The sequence below is a fragment of the Sus scrofa genome, chromosome 2 (assembly GCF_000003025.6).
Source record: "Sus scrofa isolate TJ Tabasco breed Duroc chromosome 2, Sscrofa11.1, whole genome shotgun sequence".
NCBI classification, from domain to species: Eukaryota; Metazoa; Chordata; class Mammalia; order Artiodactyla; family Suidae; genus Sus; species Sus scrofa.
The window spans coordinates 9181550-9205910 of record NC_010444.4 but is presented as its reverse complement, the minus strand read 5'-3'; the positions used below and the strand labels follow the sequence as shown (position 1 = coordinate 9205910).

General features: G+C 56.5%; 1 protein-coding gene across 1 annotated transcript in view; it reads right to left on the bottom strand.

Moving 5' to 3' along the window:
- The window catches only part of AHNAK (AHNAK nucleoprotein), a 29467-nt gene extending 10540 nt beyond the window's left edge, over positions 1 to 18927 (bottom strand). The window contains 8 exon segments of the mRNA XM_013994215.2: positions 1 to 6441; positions 6444 to 7484; positions 7487 to 7636; positions 7639 to 8392; positions 9446 to 9633; positions 9990 to 10146; positions 10475 to 10582; positions 18799 to 18927. Coding sequence (XP_013849669.2) covers positions 1 to 6441; positions 6444 to 7484; positions 7487 to 7636; positions 7639 to 8392; positions 9446 to 9633; positions 9990 to 10146 — 8731 coding nt within the window. The 5' untranslated portion in view covers positions 10475 to 10582; positions 18799 to 18927.

The window sequence follows — 24361 nt, the reverse complement described above, 5'->3', positions numbered from 1 at the left end:
GTCCTGAGACATCGATGTCAGCCTTCGGCAGGTTCACATCCACATCTGGGCCTTCTCCTTTGAAGCCAGGCATGCTGAACTTGGGCATTTTTATCTTGGGCATCTTCAGGTGCCAGTCTGGGCCTTGAACATCCACATCTGGAGCATCAATGTCCACTTTGGGCCCTTTGATGTCAACTTCCGGGCCCTTGAGGTCACCTTCTACTTTAGGCAGAGAAATATCCACATCTCCTTTCACCTTAGGACTTTTCAGGTGTAAATCAAAGTCTGGCATGGAGATCTTGGGGGCTTTGATGTTCATCTCTGGCATCTTGAACTTAGGACCTTTCATCTTTCCTTCAGGCCCTTCGATATTCACATCAGGACCTTCAATGTCCACCTTGGGTCCTGAGACGTCAATGTCAGCCTTGGGCAGGTTCACATCCACATCTGGGCCTTCTCCTTTGAAGCCAGGCATGCTGAACTTGGGCATTTTCACCTTGGGCATTTTCAGGTGCCAGTCTGGGCCATGAACGTCCACATCTGGAGCATCAATGTCCACCTTGGGACCCTTTAAGTCACCTTCCACCTTAGGCAGGGAAACATCTACATCTCCTTTGACCTTAGGGCCCTTCAAGTGTAAATCCACATCTGGCATGGAGATCTTAGGGGCTTTTATGTTCATCTCTGGCATCTTAAATTTAGGCCCCTTGATTTTTCCCTCTGGACCCTCAATGCTCATTTCTGGGACTTCGATGTCAGCTTTGGGTCCTGAGATATCAATATCAGCCTTGGGAAGATTCACATCCACTTCTGGGCCCTCTGCTTTGAAACCAGGCATGCTGAACTTGGGCATTTTCATCTTGGGCATCTTCAGGTGCCAGTCTGGGCCTTGAACATCAGGAGCATTTATGTCTACTTTGGGGCCCTTGATATTCACATCTGGTACTTTAATTTTACCTTCTACCTCAGGCACAGACACATCTACATCCCCCTTGATTTTTGGTCCTTTCAGATTTAGGTCCACATCAGGCATAGAAATACTTGGAGCCTTGAAATGCATGTCAGGCATCTTGAACTTGGGGCCTTTCAATTTGCCTTCTGGTCCTTCAATATCAACATCTGGCCCACTGATGTCACCTCTGAGGTCACCTTCCAATTTAGGAACATCTACATCCACCTCTCCCTTTATCTTGGGGCTTTTTAAGTGGAGATCAATGTCCGGCATGGAGATTTTGGGAGTTTTAAAGTGCATGTCTGGCATCTTAAATTTGGGACTTTTCCATTTGCCATCAGGGCCTTCCACAGCTACATCTGGCATTTCAACATCCAATTTGGGGCCTCTGGCATCCAAGCTTGGACCCTTTAACTCTCCTTCTAGCTTTGGAGCAGAAACATCAAAGTCCCCTTTGGTTTTAGGCCCCTTTAAGTTGAAATCAACATCAGGCATGGAGATCTTGGGGGCCTTGAAGTGCATCTCAGGCATCTTAAACTTGGGGCCCTTCAGCTTCCCTTCCGGACCCTCAAGGCTCACATCTGGAGCTTCAATGTCCACCTTGGGTCCTGAGATGTCAATGTCAGCTTTAGGCAAGTTCACATCCACTTCTGGGCCCTCGCCTTTGAAGCCGGGCATGCTGAACTTGGGCATTTTCATCTTGGGCATCTTCAGGTGCCAGTCTGGGCCATGAACGTCCACATCCGGGACATCAACGTCCACCTTGGGGCCTTTGATGTCCACATCTGGCACTTTCATTTCCCCTTCTATCTTGGGCACAGACACATCCACATCCCCTTTGACTTTGGGGCCTTTCAAGTTTAAGTCCACATCAGGCATGGAGATCTTGGGAGTCTTGAAGTGCATCTCAGGCATCTTAAACTTGGGCACTTTCAACTTTGCTTCAGGACATTCCAGATCAACATCGGGCACCTCCACATCCACACTGGGGCCTTTCAAATCTCCCTCCAATTTTGGCACAGACACATCCACATCCCCTTTTACTCTGGGGCCTTTCAAATTAAAGTCCACATCAGGCATGGAGATCTTGGGGGCCTTGAAGTGCATCTCAGGCATCTTAAACTTGGGCCCTTTCAACTTTGCATCAGGACATTCCAGATCAACATCAGGCACCTCCACATCCACACTGGGACCTCTGATATCAACTTGCGGACCTCTGAGATCACCTTCTAGTTCTGGCACAGAAGCATCCACCTCTCCTTTCACCTTGGGGCCCTTCAAATTCAAGTCCACATCTGGCATGGAGATCTTGGGAGCTTTGATATTCAACTTAGGCATCTTAAATTTAGAGCCTTTTAATTTTCCTTCTGGTCCCTCAATATCCAAATCAGGAGTATCAATGTCCACTTTGGGACCAGAAACATTAATGTCAGCCTTTGGTAGGTTCACATCCACTTCTGGGCCCTCGCCTTTGAAGCCGGGCATGCTGAACTTGGGCATTTTCATCTTGGGCATCTTCAGGTGCCAGTCTGGGCCATGAACGTCCACATCCGGGACATCAACGTCCACCTTGGGGCCTTTGATGTCCACATCTGGCACTTTCATTTCCCCTTCTATCTTGGGCACAGACACATCCACATCCCCTTTGACTTTGGGGCCTTTCAAGTTTAAGTCCACATCAGGCATGGAGATCTTGGGGGCCTTGAAGTGCATCTCAGGCATCTTAAACTTGGGGCCCTTCAGCTTCCCTTCCGGACCCTCAAGGCTCACATCCGGAGCTTCAATGTCCACCTTGGGTCCTGAGATGTCAATGTCAGCTTTAGGCAAGTTCACATCCACTTCTGGGCCCTCGCCTTTGAAGCCGGGCATGCTGAACTTGGGCATTTTCATCTTGGGCATCTTCAGGTGCCAGTCTGGGCCATGAACGTCCACATCCGGGACATCAACGTCCACCTTGGGGCCTTTGATGTCCACATCTGGCACTTTCATTTCCCCTTCTATCTTGGGCACAGACACATCCACATCCCCTTTGACTTTGGGGCCTTTCAAGTTTAAGTCCACATCAGGCATGGAGATCTTGGGGGCCTTGAAGTGCATCTCAGGCATCTTAAACTTGGGGCCCTTCAGCTTCCCTTCCGGACCCTCAAGGCTCACATCCGGAGCTTCAATGTCCACCTTGGGTCCTGAGATGTCAATGTCAGCTTTAGGCAAGTTCACATCCACTTCTGGGCCCTCGCCTTTGAAGCCGGGCATGCTGAACTTGGGCATTTTCATCTTGGGCATCTTCAGGTGCCAGTCTGGGCCATGAACGTCCACATCCGGGACATCAACGTCCACCTTGGGGCCTTTGATGTCCACATCTGGCACTTTCATTTCCCCTTCTATCTTGGGCACAGACACATCCACATCCCCTTTGACTTTGGGGCCTTTCAAGTTTAAGTCCACATCAGGCATGGAGATCTTGGGGGCCTTGAAGTGCATCTCAGGCATCTTAAACTTAGGGCCTTTCATCTTTCCTTCTGGACATTCAATATCAATATCACCAACATCCACATCCATTTTAGGGGCTTTTACGTCAATTCCAGGACCTTTCAAGTCTCCTTCCACTTTGGGAAGAGAAACATCTACATCAGTTTTCAGTTTAGGGGCTTTCAGATTAAGTCCAACATCAGGCATAGAGATTTTGTGTGTCTGTATATTCATGCTTGGCATTTTGAATTTAGGACCCTTTAGTTTCCCCTCTGGACCTTCAATATTCACATCCGGAACATCAATGTCCACCTTGGGTCCTGAAACACCAATGTCAGCCTTGGGCACGTTCACATCTACTTCTGGGCCCTCTCCTTTGAAACCAGGCATGCTGAACTTAGGCATTTTCACTTTGGGCATCTTCAGGTGCCAATCTGGACCATGAACCCCCACATCTGGTGCATTAATGTCCACTTTTGGGCCTTTGATGTCAACATCAGGAGCCTTTATCTCTCCTTCTACTTTTGGAACTGTAACATCATAATCACCTTTCACTTTAGGGCTTTTCAAATGCAAACCAACATCTGGCATGGATATCTTCTGAGGCTTTATATTCATTTCTGGCAATTTAAATTTGGGACCTTTTAGTTTTGCATCTGGACCTTCAATATTCACATCGGGAACATCAATGTCCACCTTGGGTCCTGAGACGTCAATGTCGGCCTTGGGCAGGTTCACATCCACTTCTGGGCCTTCTCCTTTGAAGCCAGGCATGCTGAACTTGGGCATTTTTATCTTGGGCATCTTCAGGTGCCAGTCTGGGCCATGAACGTCCACATCAGGAGCATCAATGTCCACTTTGGGGCCTTTAATATCAACCTCTGGCCCTTTCAGGTCTCCTTCCACTTTAGGCAGAGAAACATCCACATCACCTTTCACCTTGGGGCCCTTGAGGTTTAAATCAATGTCAGGCATGGAGACCTTGGGAGTCTTGAAGTGCATCTCAGGCATCTTAAACTTGGGGCCCTTCAGCTTCCCTTCCGGACCCTCAAGGCTCACATCCGGAGCTTTGATGTCAACTTTGGGCCCAGAGACAGCAATGTCAGCTTTAGGTAGGTTCACATCCACTTCTGGGCCCTCTGCTTTAAACCCAGGCACACTGAATTTGGGCATTTTCATCTTGGGCATCTTCAGATGCCAGTCTGGGCCATGAACGTCCACATCCGGGACATCAACGTCCACCTTGGGGCCTTTGATGTCCACATCTGGCACTTTCATTTCCCCTTCTATCTTGGGCACAGACACATCCACATCCCCTTTGACTTTGGGGCCTTTCAAGTTTAAGTCCACATCAGGCATGGAGATCTTGGGGGTCTTGAAGTGCATCTCAGGCATCTTAAACTTGGGGCCCTTCAGCTTCCCTTCCGGACCCTCAAGGCTCACATCCGGAGCTTCAATGTCCACCTTGGGTCCTGAGATGTCAATGTCAGCTTTAGGCAAGTTCACATCCACTTCTGGGCCCTCGCCTTTGAAGCCGGGCATGCTGAACTTGGGCATTTTCATCTTGGGCATCTTCAGGTGCCAGTCTGGGCCATGAACGTCCACATCCGGGACATCAACGTCCACCTTGGGGCCTTTGATGTCCACATCTGGCACTTTCATTTCCCCTTCTATCTTGGGCACAGACACATCCACATCCCCTTTGACTTTGGGGCCTTTCAAGTTTAAGTCCACATCAGGCATGGAGATCTTGGGGGCCTTGAAGTGCATCTCAGGCATCTTAAACTTGGGGCCCTTCAGCTTCCCTTCCGGACCCTCAAGGCTCACATCCAGAGCTTCAATGTCCACCTTGGGTCCTGAGATGTCAATGTCAGCCTTGGGCAGTTTCACTTCCACTTCTGGCCCCTCACCTTTGAAGCTCGGCATGCTGAATTTAGGCATTTTCATCTTTGGCATTTTCAGGCTCCAGTCTGCACCTTGAACTTCCACATCTGGTGTTTTAACATCTACTTTGGGGCCTTTGATGTCCACATCTGGAGCTTTCATCTCACCTTCTATTTTTGGTGCAGACACATCTAGACTCCCTTTCACTTTGGGTCCTTTAAGATCCATGTCAACATCTGGCAGGGTCATCTTAGGAGCTCTGAAGTGCATCTCAGGCATCTTAAACTTGGGACCTTTCAACTTCCCTTCTGGTCCTTCAAGGCTCAGATCTGGAGCACTAATATCTACCTTAGGGGCAGAAAGGTCGACATCAGCCTTGGGCAGATTGACATCCAATTCTGGGCCCTCTCCTTTAAGGCTGGGCATGGTGAATTTGGGCATTTTCATCTTTGGCATCTTTAGGTTCCATTCAGGACCATGAACTTCAACATCTGGGGCACTGATGTCTACTTTTGGCCCCTTCAGGTCCCCTTCCAGCTTTGGCACTGTAACATCATACTCTCCCTTTGCCTTGGGACCTTTCATATGTAAGTCCACATCAGGCATGGAGATCTTTGGGGCCTTGATATTCATTTCAGGCATCTTAAACTTGGGGCCCTTCAGCTTCCCTTCAGGTCCTTCAATATTCACATCTGGAACTTCAACATCCACCTTGGGTCCAGTGAGGTCAATGTCAGCCTTGGGCAGGTTCACATCCACTTCTGGGCCCTCGCCTTTGAAGCCAGGCATGCTGAACTTAGGCATTTTCACTGTGGGCATCTTCAGGTGCCAGTCTGGCCCATGCACACCCACATCTGGAGCATCAATGTCCACTTTGGCACTTTTGAGTTCGACATCAGGAACTTTAATCTCACCTCCAACCTTTGGCGCTGTAACATCATACTCCCCTTTGACACTAGGGCCCTTCAAATGTAGGTCCACATCTGGCATGGTGATCTTTGGAGCTTTGATATTCATCTCGGGCATCTTAAATTTGGGTCCTTTCAATTTCCCTTCTGGTCCCTCAATACTCACATCTGGAGCACCAACAGCTACCTTGGGGCCAGAAACGTCCACATCAGGCTTGGGCAGATTTACATCCACTTCAGGGCCTCCGCTTTGAACCCGGGCACACTGAACTTGGGCATTTTCATCTTGGGCATCTTCAGGTGCCAGTCTGGGCCATGAACATCCACATCAGGGACATCAACGTCCACTTTGGGGCCTTTCAGCTCTCCTTCAAGTTTTGGTGCTGTTACATCATACTCTCCTTTTACCTTTGGGCCTTTCACATGCAAATCCACATCAGGCATGGAAATCTTTGGTGTCTTGACACTCACCTCAGGTAGCTTAACATCAGGGCCTTTAAGGTTGCCCGCCAGGCCCCCGATGTTGACATCTGGGGCTTCCACGTTGACCTTGGGCCCTGAAATACTGACATCTCCTTTGGGGAGCTTCACGTCTACATCTGGCCCTTCCCCTTTGACTCCTGGAGTGCTGAACTTGGGCATTTTCATCTTGGGCATTTTCAAGTTCCAATCGGGGCCATGAACGTCCACATCCGGGGCACTGACCTCCACTTTGGGGCGTTTGACATCAATGTCGGGGACAGTGACTTTCCCCTCCACTTTTGGAAGGACGACCTCTACACCCCCTTTCACTTTTGGCGTAGCAGCGTTTAGGTCCACATCTGCCATAGCGATCCTGCAGGTTCCTGCTTTACCAGAAGGCCCACTAAGCTTGGGGCCTGTCACAGTCCCCTCTAGGCTGGGTGTCTCTATGTCCAGTTTGGTGCCCTTAACTGCCACTTGAGGGCCTTTAAGGTCACCTTGCACCCCAGGAGCAGAAACCTTAATGTCTCCTTTCAGTTTAGGGGACCCAAGGCTCAGATCCACATCCTGCATTGAGATTTTAGGTTTCTGAATAATCATTTCAGGAGGCTTGACTTTAGGACCCTTCATCTTCCCTTCTAGCCCCTCAAGAGCAACCTCAGGCAGGCTGATGTCCCCAGAGACCCCAGGAAGAGTCACTTCACCTGCGGGCAGTGTCACATCAATGCCAGCTCCCTCTCCCTTAGAACCTGATACGGAGAATTTGGGGGTCTTCATCTTGGGCACGTTCAGTTTGCCCCCAGGCCCATGAACATCAATGTCAGGGGCTGGACTTCCACCTTGGGGCCAGTGATGCTACCCTCAATTTTGGGCACAGAGATGTCCACCCCCAAACTGCCCTGTGGCTTGGCACCTTTCAGGCCTAGGTCCCCCTCTAGGGATGGCCCAGTGATTTGGGGGCCCTTCAGCTTCCCCTCAGCCCCTCAATATTGGCAGAGGGAGCACTGACTTCTAGCTGTGGGGCCTGGATGTTCCCACCAATGGTCAAGCCTGGCCGGCCGCCCTTGTGTCCCACAGAGAAGTCAGGGGCAGAAACAGTCAACCCAGCCTCTGGGGCCTGGCCCTCAGGCCCTGTTAAGACACCAAATTTTGGCACCTTCATGGTGGGAAATTTAATTTTCCCATTGCTGCCACTCTCGAGAGATGGGCCCTGCCCCTCTACTGCCCCGTGCCCTAGAGAAGACGAAACGTCCACTCCTTGGACCTGGACGCCCCCTTTGCTACTCAAGTCCAAGCCCTTTGCACTGATACTGACATCCGGGCTTCCCACCTTGATCCCAGGCACAGTGACCTGGACCTTGGAGTGGCCGGCACCTTGGAGCTCTGGTCCCGAAGCGGAAATGGACCCTGCTCGGATGTCCACAGTGGGAGACACCACCCCCGAGCCCGAGGGCAATCTGATCACTGTCTTCCCAGGCTGGGTCTCCACATCCACCGTGGAGATTTCGGTCAGTTCGTGCCGTGGAATCTTGATCTTGAACTCAGGGCTGCTGAGGTCGATGTCCTTGGCTCCTTCTCGGCTGGTCACATCCACGGTGTAGGCTGTGACCCTTCGAGTCACGGTGATGGTGCGGCTCTGGGTCTCTCCGGGACCCCCTTCCACTCCATCCTCCGACTTCAGCCGAGGCTTGATCTTCGTGGTGTAGATGCGCTGATACTCCTCATCGTCCCCGCTCTGCAGAAAGACACGCCCGGCACAGGTTGCAGCAGAGTCTGCGTGAGTGACAGACGCCCGGCCACAGCCCAGCCGACAACACGGTTTCCCAGAGAAGCCAGGACCCTACGAGAGGTCCATGGAGCCTCCCTGAGACAGAGCACAGGGGGCTGAAGAAAGGGGCTGACAGCCGCATCACAGGAGGAAAACAGAAATTATCTGGGTAAACTCCAGTAAGCGAAAGCCATGGGGAGGGAGGACTGGTGGACTATTGGAACACACGATCTGAAAGGACTTTTTTTTTTTTTTTTTAATGGCTGCACCCACAGCCTAGGGACGTTCCCAGGCCAGCGACTAAATCCGAGCTGCAGCTGTGACAACGCCAGATCCTTTACCCCACTCCACCAGGCTGGGAATCAAACCCGCACCTCCGCAGCCACTGTAGCCAGACTCTTAACCTACTGCACCACAGCAGGAACGCCCGGGAGAAGGACTTATAAGCAATTCTAGATTCAAATCAGCCCATCGAGTCCCGGGAACACCTCCCGGGTGACCAGTTCATGCTGAGTTGACCCTTCAGCTCTCAACGCCCCAACTTGTTGGTTTAATCCAGGGGAATCTCCCATGGACCCTTCGGAAAGCAGCTGCTGAGCCCGGTTCCATCTGGAGAACTCCTTGTTAAAGAGACAAGCCAGCGGAAGGAGCAGAGAAACGTCCCTCGGCCGCTTTGCTGCCCAGCCTCCGACTCACAGAGGAGTCCCAGCCTCTGGAAGTGGAAGAAGCGTGTCTGGGAGGCAGAGCGGGGCCCCTGTGAAATCACGTCAAAGATCCTTGCAAAGCAGCCGACTCCCCTTCTGGCATCTGGGACCAGACCGCAGGCGTGGGTCCCCACGCGGGGGCCCCTCCGAAAGAGAGGGACAGAAAACTTGTAGGGGCAGCATCAGCGGCCACACAGAACAGGAGAAACCAGACTGGCTCGACAGAGAGTGGAGGGTGAGAGCAGGAGGGGGAAGGAGAATCGAGGTCCAGGGGGCAGAGGCTGGGGGAGGGGCCGGCCATCGGCGGGCCACTCACCAGAACCACTTCGGAGCTGTGGGAGCTGAAGACTTCGTGGGTCCAGGTCTGGCCGGGCTCGGGGGACCGGTCCCCCTTGCGGTGCAGCTTCAGGCCCACCGTGTGGTGCCCCATGGTGTTCAGCAGCTGGGTCACCTCGCCTGACTGCAGGTTGTCAAAGTAGATGGTGGCACCCACAATCTGGTCCCCTGAGCAGAAAGGAGCAGGAGGCAGGTGAGACCGCCCAGGGTCCCAGGGAAACAACACACAGCCCCTGCGAGCTGGGCCCGGGGACCGACTCGCAGGTACGGTAACACCCATTGTAGAGACGAGGAGATGGAGGCATCGCGAGGACAAGGGACGTGCCCAGAGTGGCAGAGCTCGCTGGTGGCAGAGCGCACCACACAGGACGGCAGGGGAGGGCAAGGCTCGGGTACCGACCATCCTGCTGCCACTGGGACCGGGCCCTCCACAGCCACCGGCCACTTGAGCTGCCTCCTGCCCTTCCCCCCTGCCACCCTCCCCCACCCCACCTGGCACCAGCCCGCACCCCGTGGTGACTCACCCTCCTTGACCACCCCAGTGCGGGCCGCAGGGGAGTTCTGCATCACCTCCTGCACATAGACGCCGTCGTCCCTCTGGGCGATGGTCAGCCCGTGGGAGCCGCTGCCCTGCCAGTTGGGCAGCAGCAGCTCCCGGGTTGTCTCCTCCTCCTTCTCCATCTGGATGAGGGAAGGATACGGAGCTCAGGGCAGTGGGTGCGAGGGGGTGCGAGGGCACGAGGAGAGGAGAAAGCCAGGGATCTCTGGCCCTGGGAACTCGCTGGGAGTGGAGCACTATCTGCAAGGCACCTGCTGCCACCATGGGCGAGCTCCCCGGGGGCCCAGAAGACAGACGGAGAGTGGGTGCAACGGCACCAGGGGTAACCAGCCCCTCATCCCATCCCCCCACCCCCGGGCCACACGTCATCTCAGTCTCCACCCTCTGCACCCCATCATCTCCAAACCACCCTGCCCCCCCCCCTCGCCACCCTCCCTCCTACTCACTGACCTTGGCAGGTCTTGGTTCAGGAGCAGACGCCTTGCCAGGAGCCCGCCCCGCCTTCCTCTCCTCTCCTCAGTGTCTGTCTGTCTGTCTCAGGAATCTCGGTCACACAGCCTAGGGAAAAGGTCACATCAGGCTCGCACTCAAAGTCCACTTGCTCAAAACCCTGACCCTGGTGTTCTGTCCCCTGAGCCAAACTAAAACCCCAACCCCCCAGCGCGGTCATCGGTGCCAGTCGCATCATGCACATCAGCCTGGGAAGGGGGTTTAGAGGAGGCCAGACTCCCATTCAAATCCTGGCTCTGCAACCTCGCCAGCTGGGTGACTCTGGCCACCTGACTTAACGTCTCTGAAACTGGAGTTCCCGTCATGGCTCGGCGGTGACGACCCCGACTCGTATCCATGAGGATGTAGGTTCGATCCCTGGCCTCGCTCAGTGGGTTAAGGATCCAGTGCGGCTGTGAGCTGTGGTGTAGGGTCACAGACGCGGCTTGGATCTGGTGTTGCTGTGGCTGTGAGGCAGGCCAGCAGCTGTAGTTCTGATTCGACCCCTAGGCTGGGAACTTCCCTAGGCTGCAAGTACGGCCCTAAAAAGCCGAAACAACAACAACAGTGACAACCACTGACTTCTCTGAACCCCCATTTCTTCACCTGTGAAAATGGAGACGATAAAGAATTTCCATAGGAGGTCCCGTCGTGGCTCAGTGATTAACGAATCCAACTAGGAACCATGAGGTTGCGGGTTTGATCCCTGGCCTCGCTCAGGTGGTTAAGGATCCAGGGTTGCCGTGAGCTGTGGTGTAGGTTGCAGACGCAGCTCAGATCCTGCATTGCTGTGGCTGTGGCGTAGGCCTGTGGCTACAGCTCTGATTAGACCCCTAGCCTGGGAACCTCCATATGCCAAAGGTGTGGCCCTAGAAAAAGACAAAAAAAAAAAAAGGATTTCCATAAGGACTGAAGAGGAGGGAGAGGAAAGCATGTGTAAAAAGCTCTGGCATACAAGGCCTCCCAGCATCCACATTCTCACTGGGCTCTTTGTAACAGCTTCGGGTGGGAAACGCTGCTGTCTCCAGACTGCAGATGGAGAAACTGAGACTCAGGGGGGCCACCATAAAAGAGCAACTGTGCTTGGGCTCTGAGTCTGTTATTTCTTCCCCCAACCCCACATCAGGCCTGCAGCTCTAACCAGCATGAGACTGCTCTCCAGACCTGGGGGCCACAGGCTGACCTGTAAGCAGGGATCCCAGTGCCCTCCCCCACCCCCCGGCCCCCCAGTGACACTGAGCAACTTTGGGTCACCCTGTCTAACCCAGGCCTCAGGATGCCCACCAGCTGGGAGCTGCAGGAGTCCAGCCACAGGCAGAGGCTGAACAAAGGAAGCCCCGGGCCCTCCAGCACCAGCCCAAGCCTGAGAGGCTGCAATACAGCTGTGCTGCCTCAGGGATGTGATGAGTCAGGGCCCATCTGGCTGCACCCACTGGGCCCTGAGCCGGGCACTGAGGAGCAAAGACACCCTCCAGCCACAGGATGAGCTGTCAGCTGCAGAGGCGCCCAGGGAAGGCGGCAGACAGGCCTCCAGCCACCCACGCAAAATGGCGCAGCAGCCATCCAGAAGCCCAGCTGAGAAACCGGGTGGGGGATGCCAGAAGCCATGGAGAACCTTGCCCAAAGGGCCACCCTAAAGCTGTTTACATCCCGAAGTCAGTCAACCAATCAGTAGATACAGGCATGCCTCCTGTATGTCCAACATCACACGGGATGCTGCAGAGAACACCAGCAAGGGACAGACAGGGACAGACACCGCTCAGCCCAGCGCTGTGCATATGCCGCATTAGACTGTATGCTGCATCAGACTGTTACCTAACTCCACTCATGCATCCTCTCAACATTCAGTAAACGCACCCCATGTGCCAGATACAGAGTTAGAGACTTTGCTCCTGGAGTTCCCATTGTGGCACGTGGTTAACGAATCCGACTAGGAACCATGAGGTTGCGGGTTCGGTCCCTGCCCTTGCTCAGTGGGTTAAGGATCTGGCGTTGCCGTGAGCTGTGGTGTAGGTTGCAGACGCGGCTCGATCCCGCGTTGCTGTGGCTGTGGTGTAGGCCGGCGGCTACAGCTCTGATTCGACCCCTAGCCTGGGAACCTCCATATGCCGTGGGAGCAGCCCTAGAAAAAGGCAAAAAGACAAAAAAAAAAAAAAAAAAAAAGACTTTGATCCTGTCCAGATAGCAATCATGAGCAAGGTGCTCTGTATGACCAATTTAGCCTCAGAATGTTCCAGAAGCCTGAGGAGACTTCGAGGGGAATGACTTTAAATCTTGCAGGGGCCGAGTGTGCCTCTGAGAACAGGATTCATGGAAATTCACAGGCACTTAACCCTTCCAGTGTCAAGCAGATCACAACATGGGTGAAAACAGCCACAGATACCACCCCGCCGCCACCCAGTTTCCCCGGCCACCCAAACTTGCGCTTGCAGAATTTATGTCAGCACAGGTGCCGGCCAGGAAGCCAGCGAGCAGCCTGTTGGCCCAGGTGTGAACTGGGGCTACCACCACCTCCCTTCCTCCCGGAAGTGCCACTGACCGCTCCGCTGGTAAAAGAGCAAGGCTGGAACTTCAGCAATGCCCCCCGTCCCCCACCCGCCCGATGCCGGGCACTGAGAAGCCAGCCCCGCAGACAAGGAGCCAGGCAGGGCAGGGAAGGAAAAGGATTCCACGGGAGGGCTTCTCCGATCCCTGAAGCCACAGACTGCCCTGGCACCCCGGCTTCCTCCTTGAGCAGGGCCCCTTCTCTCAGCCCAGCATCCTGGTGCTGAGCCAGGAGACAGCGAGGGGGAGAGCGAGCCAGCCAGCTCGTCCTCACCCACATCTCAGCCCCACCCTCCCTCCTTCCCCAGTGAGTCACTGCGGCCTCAACAGCTCCAGACACGCCAAGGGTCACGCCTAAAAACCCGATGGGCAAAGAGCTTTGCAGGCCAGACCCCTGGGTGCCCGAGAGGCCGGGGCTCCAGCGAGACAGGCAGGGGGCTTCCCAGCCAGCTCCTCGGGACAAGAGTCCCAGACCCCGAGTCCCCAGAAACACAGCTGGGAGGCTCAGGAGGGACTTGCTACAGATGCCTCGGCCCCAGGGGCTTAGGGAGGAGGAGAGAAGGCCATCGGGAGCAGGGAAGGGGCTACAGCCCCGGAGAAGGGGAGGCGCTGGACCCAAGGCTGCAGGTCAGCCACTGGTCTCCCAGCCAGATGGGGCTGCCAACCCCCCTGCCTGCTCTGGCTCAGGCCTTGCCTCCTGGCACAGCCCCCCTTTCATCTGATCTAGGCGAACACCATGGGGGTGCTGATAGGGGATTTGAGGCCAGGCATCAAGGGCCTATTTTCTTTTTTTTTTTTTTTTTTTTTTTTGCCTTTTTGCTTTTTAGGCCCGCACCGACAGTATTATGGAGGTTCCCAGGCTAGGGGTTGAATCAGAGCTGCAGCTGCCGGCCACAGCCATAGCCACAGCAGCACCAGATCCGAGCCACGTCTTTGACCTACACCACAGCTCAGGGCAATGCCAGATCCTTAACCCACTGAGTGAGGCCAGAGATCAAACCTGCCTTCTCATGGGTACTACCAGTCAGGTTTGTTACCACGAGCCATGACAGGAGCTCCCTATTTTCTGCTTTTGGGGCCCAGCCCTCGTCTGTCCCACCCCTGGCACCTGCATCCAGCCCAGACAGTCCTTCCTTTTCCTCCCGCCCAAGCCAGGTGAAGCCAGGCTACCCGGGGGCTGGGGGCTCTGTCCCGCTGCTACTCAAAGCAGGGTTTCTGGAGCCTTGAGGAATTCTGCAAAACATTCAGCCAAGTGTCACAAGACCTTGGAACTAGAAGCATCCTTAGAGCCGAGCCATCCCACATGGAGGCCACACGTGGTTCATTAAATGTAAATTAACGAAAATGAAATGAAACCTTTTGTTCATTGGTGGTAGGGGCCACATTTCAAGACCTCGACAGCCGCTCGTGGCTACCGTATTAGAAGCACAGATTCAGAACATCGCCGCTGCTACAGAAAGTTCTGAGGGACAGCACTGCCTGCTATGTACAGACGGGCAGTGTGAGGTCCAGAGAGGTGAGAATGGGGGAGTGTTGGGGTTCTTAGAAGGCAGCTCTACTAGGTCCCCGCCCCGTGGTCCACCCGACACCGGCTCCTGGTAACCTTTGCGATGGAATGGGCTGCAGTGGAGGGAGAGCTTCTAAGGCAGAGGGCTGCTTGGAGAGCAAAAAAAAAAAAAAAAAAAAAAAAAGGAGTGAGGCGGTGAAGCCTCTCTGGGTCAAGGCAGAGAGGATACACATCTGAGACTGCAGGGACAGGGTGTAACTCAGGCCAAAAGCAGCTAGAGAAGAACGAGCTGCCCCGAAGATTCAAAACCACAAAGAGGATGTGCAGAGCCACAGGCCTCTGCCAGCGCCGTCTCTGCAGAGCGGGAACACCACCCAGGCAAATCCAGCAGAAGCCCAGGAAGCCGTCTCCTGGCCCCAGGAAGAGGGTGCCCCCCAGAAGGGCATCCTTCCTCCTCCCCAGTACCGGCTCTCGGGAGCCCCTTCTGCCCAAGAGCCAGTGTGAAGACAACCAGGGAGGCGGCCCAGCCAAAGATGGTTTTGATGCCAGTGTCACTCTTAAGATCACAGAAACTGATCACACACACACACACCCCCGAGAGCCGGGCCCATGGGCCTCCACGCCCCCATGCACCAAACTGAAGTCAAGTTACCCCCGGCAGGAGGTCCCAAGTTTGTGCCTCACCCGGCACACGCAGGACGTAGGAGGTGACACTCCAAGGCAGACGGGTGCCTTCCACCCCACGGCCGGGAGGACACGGACAGCAATGAAACGTCCATCCAGCACACGCACAAACCAACCCACCGTACACCCCAGTGTGCGCCAGGGCACAGCAGTCCCCACACCCAGAACAGTGAGATGACTCACAACCAGAGCTAGAGACCTGCACCAGAGGGAGAGCCCCGACACTGAGAACCAGGACAGGGGCTTGGATATTCAGAGAAGACAGACACACCCAGCGGGCCACCTCCTCCCCTGAGCACTCACTGGGCCGTAAAGAGGAAGAGAAAGCTCCAGGTTGAAAGAACCCCACCCTCTCCAGGTTGAGAAAAAGGATTTTGCAGAGCTCTTCTGGGGCCCCAGTACAGAGCTCGTTCCCTGCCCTGGGTCCCCTTCCTTCTCCAAACAGCCCTATGTGATTACGAATTAATATCCTTATTTTAGAGGTGAGAGTCAGGCCCTCGAGGCAAAATGAGTCACCCATGTTTAAGACAGAGTTGAAACGTAGGCCCAGGGTTCTCTGACTCCAAGGCCAAGAGCCACCCCAACAAGACGGACGAAGACACAAATCAACACGCACACACAGGATGAGAAACCACCCAGAGAGATGCACAAGTGAGATACCCGGGAGAGAGACTTATACTGGCTGCGGGCACAGTGAGAGCTGGAGGGACACACCCACAGGAAGACAGAGAGGCCTCTCTGCTCGTCCAGAGGGAGACCAACACAAGGGGGGCAGTGGGGGGGGGACTCCTTGAAGGGACATAAACATAGAGAAAGACAGGGGCTGAGATTTGGGCAAGGGCAGGGGACCCCCAGGGAGCGGTGATGCCTGTCACGTGCCACAAGCACAGAAGGAAAGGGCAGGTGGCCTCCGGCCTCCCTTGCTCACACCCCAGCCTGGTCCTGGCCCAGCTTATGGATAGCAAACCCAGAACAGGCATCCTGCTTCTAAGGGCCTTTTTGGGAGTTCCCTGGTGGCCCATTGGGTTGAGGATCCAGCATGGTCACTGCTATGGCACAGGTTCCATCCCTGGCCCTGGAACTGCCGCATGCCATGGGTGTGGCCCCAAATAAATAAATAAATAAATAAGGACTCTTTTGGTTCTGGGGCTCATGAACACGAAACCCCCAGGAGTCAGATATCCTGAACAACCCAGAACACAGCTCACTTGTAGATTCTCTGGACCCCGGCGGGTGACGACCAAAAGAATCGTCCCCTTCTCTTCAGGCACTGGACCCACTCTAGAGACAGGCACTGGCAGAGCAAGGCAAACAATTCTACTGGCTGGAAAATGGGAACAGTCACGACAGGCAGATCCCCAGTCCAGAGGAACAAAGAGGAACACGAGGCCGGCCTCTCTCCCAGGACCGAAGCCTCCAAGCCGACCTCCACGTGTGCAACTGCCCGACCTCTGTCTGGAAAACAACGTGCCCCATGCTAACTGGAGCCTAACTGCACAGTTATCTTCACAGCTGGCACCAAGAGCTTTGAGTCAGCTGATTCTGGGTGGCACACCCTAAGGGGCACTTTGTTTTTTGTTTTTTTTTTTGGCCACCCCGCAGCATGTGGAGCTCCCAAGGCAGGGATCAGATCCGGGCCGCAGTCTCAACCTAAGCAGTAGCTGCAACAACACCAGATCCTTACTTAATCCACAGTGCCAGGCCAGGGATCGAACCTGTGTCCCGCCTCTCTCAAGATGCCGCCAATCTCATTGCACCACAACGGGAACTCCCCAAGGGACACTTTCCACTTGAATAGGATGCTTGTGTTGGGGAGGTGCAATTATCGGGGAGAATTTGACAGACATGACGCAAGACATGGGCGCTAGAGAAACAGCCAAAAAAGCCACACAAGGATGCTCACAACCCGTGCACACAGACATACAGCAGCCCCAGATCCAGCAGCAGCTCCTCACAGCCCAGAGCAGGCCTACAGCCGCTGCCTTCACCAGCTCCCAGAAGACACCTGTCTGGGCAGCGCCAGGCCCTGCCCATCATGGACGAGCCTATTACCTGTTAACCTGGCGCCCAGAGTCTGCACCTCCCGCCGCCGTGAGCACCTGCCTAGCTCCTCCCTGGCACCTGGCTGCTGGGGATACACAGCAGTCAGTTCTGGGCGGCAGGTTCCGCAGTAACTGGGCTTCCAGTTCTACTCCACAACTTCCCAGCTACATGCTCTCGGCAAATGACATTGCTCCAAACCACACCTCCTACCAGGAGGAAGTTTTTCCAGCCTCATCCACCCGCGGCCCCTCACCCTCACGCTGGACTTTTTGGCACCTCGACCTCCAGGGCAGCTCCCTACCCCCACCCCAGCCGGCGGCGGATTTCTGGGCTCCGCCCTGCCGCCTGTCCCCACCTCTGTCCCCTGGCCCCTCCCACTCCTAGTCCCAGAGCTCCAAGTTCATGCTTCCTGCGGGGAGAGAAATCCCTTTTTCGTTCCCTAAGAGGGACTCCCCTCTCTTTGTGGCAGGAACTGGGGACAGCTTACATTCCCCAGCAGGAAGTCTCCACGCCTGATCACCGCGCCAGAAAAGAATGGGCTTTGACCCACAACACCAGGGATTAAGACCCCAGCTCGGAGGGGGTTGTCTTCCTGCGGGGGCGGGAGGAGCCGGGGCGAGGAGAGCGGCGAAGTCTCACCCTGGGGGGTGGATCAGTTTGGGAGCCGCCCTCCGCCCAGGCGGAGGCCAAGCTCTCCGCCCAGTGGCGGGGCTTCGCTAGTGCAGGGGCTGGGGCCCGGCCACTCGGCCCAGCTGCCAAAGAGCCGCCCCCAGCCCGGCCAGGACGCAAAGCCAGGCGCTTCCCCTTCCCCTAGAACCTCCGCTCCGGCCCCCGGGGACCGAGCAGGATGCCCCTCCCTGACCGGCCGTGTGCAGCGCCTCGCTCGGACTCCATCGGCCAGGGCCTCATCCCAGGGCTGTGCTCACCCTCTCTCTGGGGCTTCCGGACACAAACCCCGGGACCCCCGAACCCCTCTGGGCCGGAGAAACTTACTTTAGTCCTTACCTACAACCCCTGCAGCCCCAAGAAACCTCCACCACCAGGGCGGAGTGCCATTGCTGTCCTCTGCCCCGTGAGCCCCAGAGGCAAGCAGAGGTGACACATCCAGGACCACCACGCACAGCCGGAGACACCCCCCTCATAGGTAATAACACGTATCTCGCTGCTATGACACAAGTGGTTACAGGGACTTGACACCACGGTGAAAGAGCAACCCCAGACCCAAGCCCAGCCCAGCTGTCCCCCTGATGAAGAAGAGGGGCTCCATCAAAACACACACTCCTGCTGAGCCCGCTGTGGCCCACCCACGGGGCCCCCACACCTCCGCAGGCTTGCCCAGGGCTGGAGGAAACTGCGCATGCTCAGGAAGGCCTGGGAACCCAGTGGGATGGTTGCAGCTCAGGGAAATGCCAGCTGCCCTCCCTGGGCGTCTGGATGAAGCCCATGGGGGACCAAAGGAAGAGCAGAAGGCCCTACATACCCACCCACCAAAAGGTCCCATTCTAACCTCTCTCCAGGGCATGCGCAAACGGTCAGCCTTGCTCCAGGGAGAGAAGCTGGGGGCTTCTGGGAGTGGGGGGTGGGGGACACAGAGCCAGCAGGGGAGAGTTCCCAGCAGGGCAGGAGTCCGACTAGCTCTCCCAGTCTGTCTGCCTGTCCCCAGGCGGTTCCCAAGTTCCCAGGAAGGTGGTGACCACACCCCAGAGCCCCACCCACCCCCACCACCCCCACAGCTTTGCCCCAACCCCTCAAACCAGCTCCTCAGGCTCTGAGTGGCGTGCTCTGCCAGGGCCAGCCAGCCAATTGCAAATGAGCTAAGGAATCCAGCCCGGCAGTGCCCGGGCACCTCCACCCACGGCCCCCTGGGACTAAGGTGACCCCAGGGACCCCCAGCCTATTCCCTGCCTTTGACCGATGCTGGCCTTCTCCCTCCACAGGTCTCCCACAGATCGCTCTCTTGTGTCCCACTTAGATCCCTGGACCTGGAGCCTCGCCCTCCTGAAGCAAACCCTCGGCTCTGCGGGGTTAGCTCTTCAAAAGGTAACCCGGGCCAGGACCCCAGAGTAGCACTAAGCCCCACGGGACTTTGGTGGCTCCCCGTGTGTCCCGGTTCTCTGAACAATGTCCCAGCAGATAACCTTTAAGGACAGGGCTTTGGGGAGGGGCTCAGACACCCTCCAGTCCTCGCTAGCGATATTCCAGAACCCTCGTCCTCTGCTAGTCCAGCTCTCACGGTCCCAGGTCCTCTCCCCAGTCCCCCTCATCGCACAGCTAGGAACAAGGCAGTACCCCTAAGGCTGGGACTCCCTTCTACTTCCCACTCCACACGCAAGCCAAGTTCTGGCCCAGCCCAGCATCCCTGGGGGCCAGGGACTAGGAAGCTTCCCCATTCAGCTTCGAAAAGGAAGTGAGTGCCACACCCTGCCCCTGGGATCACCCTTATGGGGGGCAGGAGAATGAAAGCAGAATTGACTCCCCAGGAGTTCCCTTGTAGTGCAGCAGGTTAAGGATCTGGCCTTGTCACTGCAGCGACCTGGGTTCGATCCCTGGCCCAGGACCTTCCGCATGCCCATGCCGCAGGGACAGCCAACAAAAAAGAAGCTACTCCCCTAATTTAGACCCAGCACAGGCAAGGAGGCCCTAAAAGGCCTTCCAAGGCATCTTCAGCCTCCCTCCTTCCCTCCTCCCCACTCCCTTGACTTCACCTGTAGCCACAGGCCACCACCCCCCAGCCCCTGCACCCCAGGCATCACTGTGTCCCACAAAAATCAACCCAGTTCCTATCACTTGTTAGGCTGCACCCAGAAGAGCACGGGATCCTACAGTCAGGGGCTGGAGTCTAGTAGAGAAAACTTTCAAAACCAGTTATTGCTGGGGTGGGGTGGGGGGTGGATTATTGGGAGCCCAGCGCTATGCTGGGGACGCAGAGGTAACTAGCTGGATCCCTTTTTCTCTGGAAAGTCCAAGTCATTCTCGAAGGAGCACATTGCCATGGGAGGATCCCACCCTGCCTTTCCACAAACCCACTCTACGGAGCAGGGCACTCAGCAGCAGGCTCCCTGGAGGGACCTCGCCACCTCCACCCCGGCAGCCACGCCCTGCGAAAGGCGCGAGCACGCACAAGGCACACAATTCTCGGTGACCGTAATGCGCAGAGGCGCCGAAGCCGTCCCCACGTGGTGCCTGGAGCCCAGCGAGTGCCCTGAGATGCCCACTCCGCGCTCCTCCCACGCAAGGGGCACAGCCGGCCCTGCTTAGATCCCACGTGTCCCTCGTGGCCAGCGAGGGGCTGCGCCCCCGCATCCCGGCGCCCTGGCACTGCAGGGGGGCCCGAGCCCAGCCAGCCGAGGGCCAGCCCTCGCACATCGCGCACCCTCTCCCTGCATGGGAGAGCCTTACATAACACAGCTCTCTGAACACACCCTAAGCCCAGGGCCTTTCCCCCTCCACCGCACGACCTCGCCCCCCAGCCGGCTCTCCAGGAGCGCGCCTCTGGAGTGAAGGGCTCCAGAGCAGGCAGCCGAGCTCTCCTCCTACGCCAGCCGCGATCCTGCCCCCGCCCTCCCACACAAGCCCCTTCCACCCCCCTCGCCTTTGCCCCTCACCACTCCTCCCCGAGTTCTGGTTTGAATTAGTCACCGGCTCCAACCACCACATTCCTCAGGCTGCTGGCGCCAAGCCAGGCGCTGGGGCGGGGGCCATCCCGCCAGGACGGGTTTGGGAGTGGAGTGGGGAGAGAGCACCGCCTCTAAAGGGGAAGGGGCGGTCCCGAGGGCTGGGCCGCAGCACAACCCCCCCCCTCCACGCCCACCCCAGTGCAGGAATCTCCCTAATTATGTCCCCCACCCCCACTCCCACCCGTCCCGCTGCGGGGCGCGCAGCAAACTTCCAGGCTCCGCCGCCCCTGCGGAAGAAGGGAGTTTTCTGGAGCCGGGAACACGGAGAGGCAAGACCAGGGCGGGGCAGCTAGAAGGAGGCAGAAGGGGCTGCCAGGAGCAAGAAAGGGAGAGGCTGGTGGTACAGAACTGGGTGGGGCCGGGAGGACTCCAGACGCGAAGTCAGGGGCGGAGGTGTGGGGAGCTGGGAGGGGCAGCAGAGGGGGTTCACAGCGCTGGGGCGCAGGGGCGCCGGAAGGGGCCGAGGGGCCGCGCGGCGATCTCGGAAACTTCTCCAGTAAACATGGAATAGAAACGGAGCAGCGCGCAGAGCCACCGCCCCACGGAGAAGGAGGGGGTGGGACAGGGGGCACCAGGCCAAGAACGGGCGCCCAGCCCTGCAGCAGGGACGACAATCAGCCCTCGAGAAAAAGACGGACTGGAGGAAAGCGCGCCTCACAGAGATTTTCCAACTTGCCCAACTTGCGCCCCTGCTAGCTCCCCAACTCCGGAGGCAGAAGTCCCGGGGCGCGACACGTCGCCTGCCGGTGCGGCCCTGGGCTGCCCACCGCGTTCCAAACTGAACCTTCCCAGTGACATTCACCCAAAGCGCCTCGCCCAAGCCCTGCCACGCACCTCCCCTCGCGCGTTCCCAGCGTCCCGTTCCCCAGATCGCGCCGCGGTGCGCCCGGCCCCCCTACCTGTGCGCTCAGCCCCAGGGTACAGCCATAGCCGGCGCGGGGCCCGAGGTCGCGGTACTGCGGCAGCTGCAGGCGGCGAGCCCCGGTCGGGGCGGGTCCGGCAGGGCGGGCGGTGCAGTCCCCGCGGCGGAGCTGCTCCGAGTGGCCGGGCCCCCGCGCGCGGAGGCGGCTCTTGTAACTCCGGCTGGGGCGGGCGGGTCTGCCCCGAGCTGTGGGGAGAGGGCGGGGCCGGGCGGGGCCGGAGCGGGGCTGGGACAGGAGAGCAGGGCCGACCCTGGAGGAACCCGGGAGCGGGCTGCTGGGAGCGCACAGGGGGGCGCAGGGACCAGGGTCGCCGCACGTCCGAGGTACTGCCTTCCCCTCTCCCCATCCACTGCCCCCGGCCCAGCCCGGGCCTGGGTCTGCCCGCAACGTATGCGGCGTGTGGCTTCTCCTGCAAGAAACTCCTCGAAGCTCCCTGGGGCTCATCCTCACGGCCAATCAGCCCATTTTGCAGCCCGTCAGGATCAGGGGGTTCCGACTGCGGCTTGGGGGCTTGGGTGATTCAACCGCGACCTCCAGCCTGACGTGGACTTTGAGTTTTCTCTCAACACAAGGCACCTACCCTTCCACTCCTCTAGGCCCCAGGCTCCTCACTCGCTTCCCAGGCTCCACGCAAACTCGCCCGTTTCTCACCTTCCCTCTTTCTGGGGGTCTCGCAGGCGCCCCCCCCCCCCGAGAATCGGCCTGGAGACGTTGGCCCCACCTGCTGGCGTCAGGGTCACCCAGTGCCCCTTGTCGCCATGCTGCTCCAGCTGCTCCACCGACCAGGGAGGCAGGCCTGCACCCCTTGGAGGAGCAGAGCCTGCTGCCCCCGCCCCACCCAGACTCCGCTTTCCCTCTTTCTACCCATTTCTTCTCGGACCCTCTCTCCGAGCCCCTCCCCCACCCCACCCCCACGTCCAGGACGCCAAGTTTCCAACTTTACAGCCATTTCCCACAGCCACTTCTAACTCCAGGGAGATTTTATTAAAGGCTTAATGATGGGGTGCGGGGTCCTTCTGGCTACACCCCCATTCTCTTCTTCCCCCACGAATCCTCTCATCCTCCCTCCCAGGCGGCCACCCCCTGCCCACATCAAGCCAGAAGGCTGGGGAAGGGAGACCCCGGGCTGGGGAACCCGAGAAGACCTGGCTCCGGGCAGGAGTGCCCTCCTCACTGCAAGACCATGAGTGGGCTGGAGCTGAGACCAGCAGCCCTGTCCTCTGAAATGGCAAACATGTTTACAGGCTAAAAATACCCAACAGCCAACTCTGCTGCCAGCCCTGGGGGCTGTGTCCCAGGTCCAGTTACCGGCACAGGGTACAGGAGTGGGGGAGGGAAGAGACAGCGAAAGGAGCCACAGACTGGCAGACACTCATATAATGGACACAGAAAGGTGGAAACCCATGTGTAGACATTCAGACAGGCATAGACATGCAGACACACAGACAAAGCACAGACTTGGGCACCAGCGTATTCTCTCTCTTTCTGTCTCTCTCTCTCTCTCTCTCTCTCTCTCTCTCTCTCTCTCTCACACACACACACACACACACACACACACACGGTGACTCAAACCCAGAGCAGAAGCGCTTCCATCACCTATATCACAAGCACACAGTCAAAGACCCAGACTTTTTTTTTTTTTTCTTTGATTTTTTGGGCCTCACCCATGGCATATGGAAGTTCCCAGGTTAAGGGTCGAATCGAATCAGAGCCACAATTACTGGCCTACGCCAGGGCCATAGCAACGCCAGAGCTTTGTCTGCGACCTACACCACAGCTCACGGCAATGCTGGATCCCCAACCCACTGAGTGAGCAGGGCCAGGGATCAAACCTCAGTCTTCATGGATACTAGTTGGGTTCGTTACCACTGAGCCAGGACGGGAACTCCCCTGACTTTCTAAAGAATCACCTCCACCTCCATTTTGTTCTGCACCCCTTTCCCAGCACTTATCTTAAAGAAAAAAACCTAAACTTTTCAACTTTGGATGCTTCAAAAAAAAAAAAAAAAAGAGCTAATTATCTCCTATACCAATGGCTTTAAAATTGTATTTCACTTTATTTTTATTTTATTTTATTTTTTAAATGTTTTTATTAAAGTATAGTTGATTTTATTTCACTTTATATGACACTTATTCAGCTTCTTTTTTTTTTTTTTTTTTTTTTTTTTTGTCTTTTTAGGGCCGCACCCACAGCATATAGAAGTTCCCAGGCTAGGGGTCAAATCAGAACTGTAGCTGCTGACCTACGCCACAGCCACAGCGACACGGGATCCGAGCCACATCTGCAACCTACACCACAGCTCGTGGCAATGCCGGATCTTTAACCCACTGAGCAAGGCCAGGGATCGAACCCACGTCCTCATGGATATTAGTTGGATTCGTTACCACTGAGCCACTGCAGGAACTCCCTACTCAGCTTTTTAAATATGGACTGAGAATACAGATAAAGTGGCCTGTGATCCTACGAGTC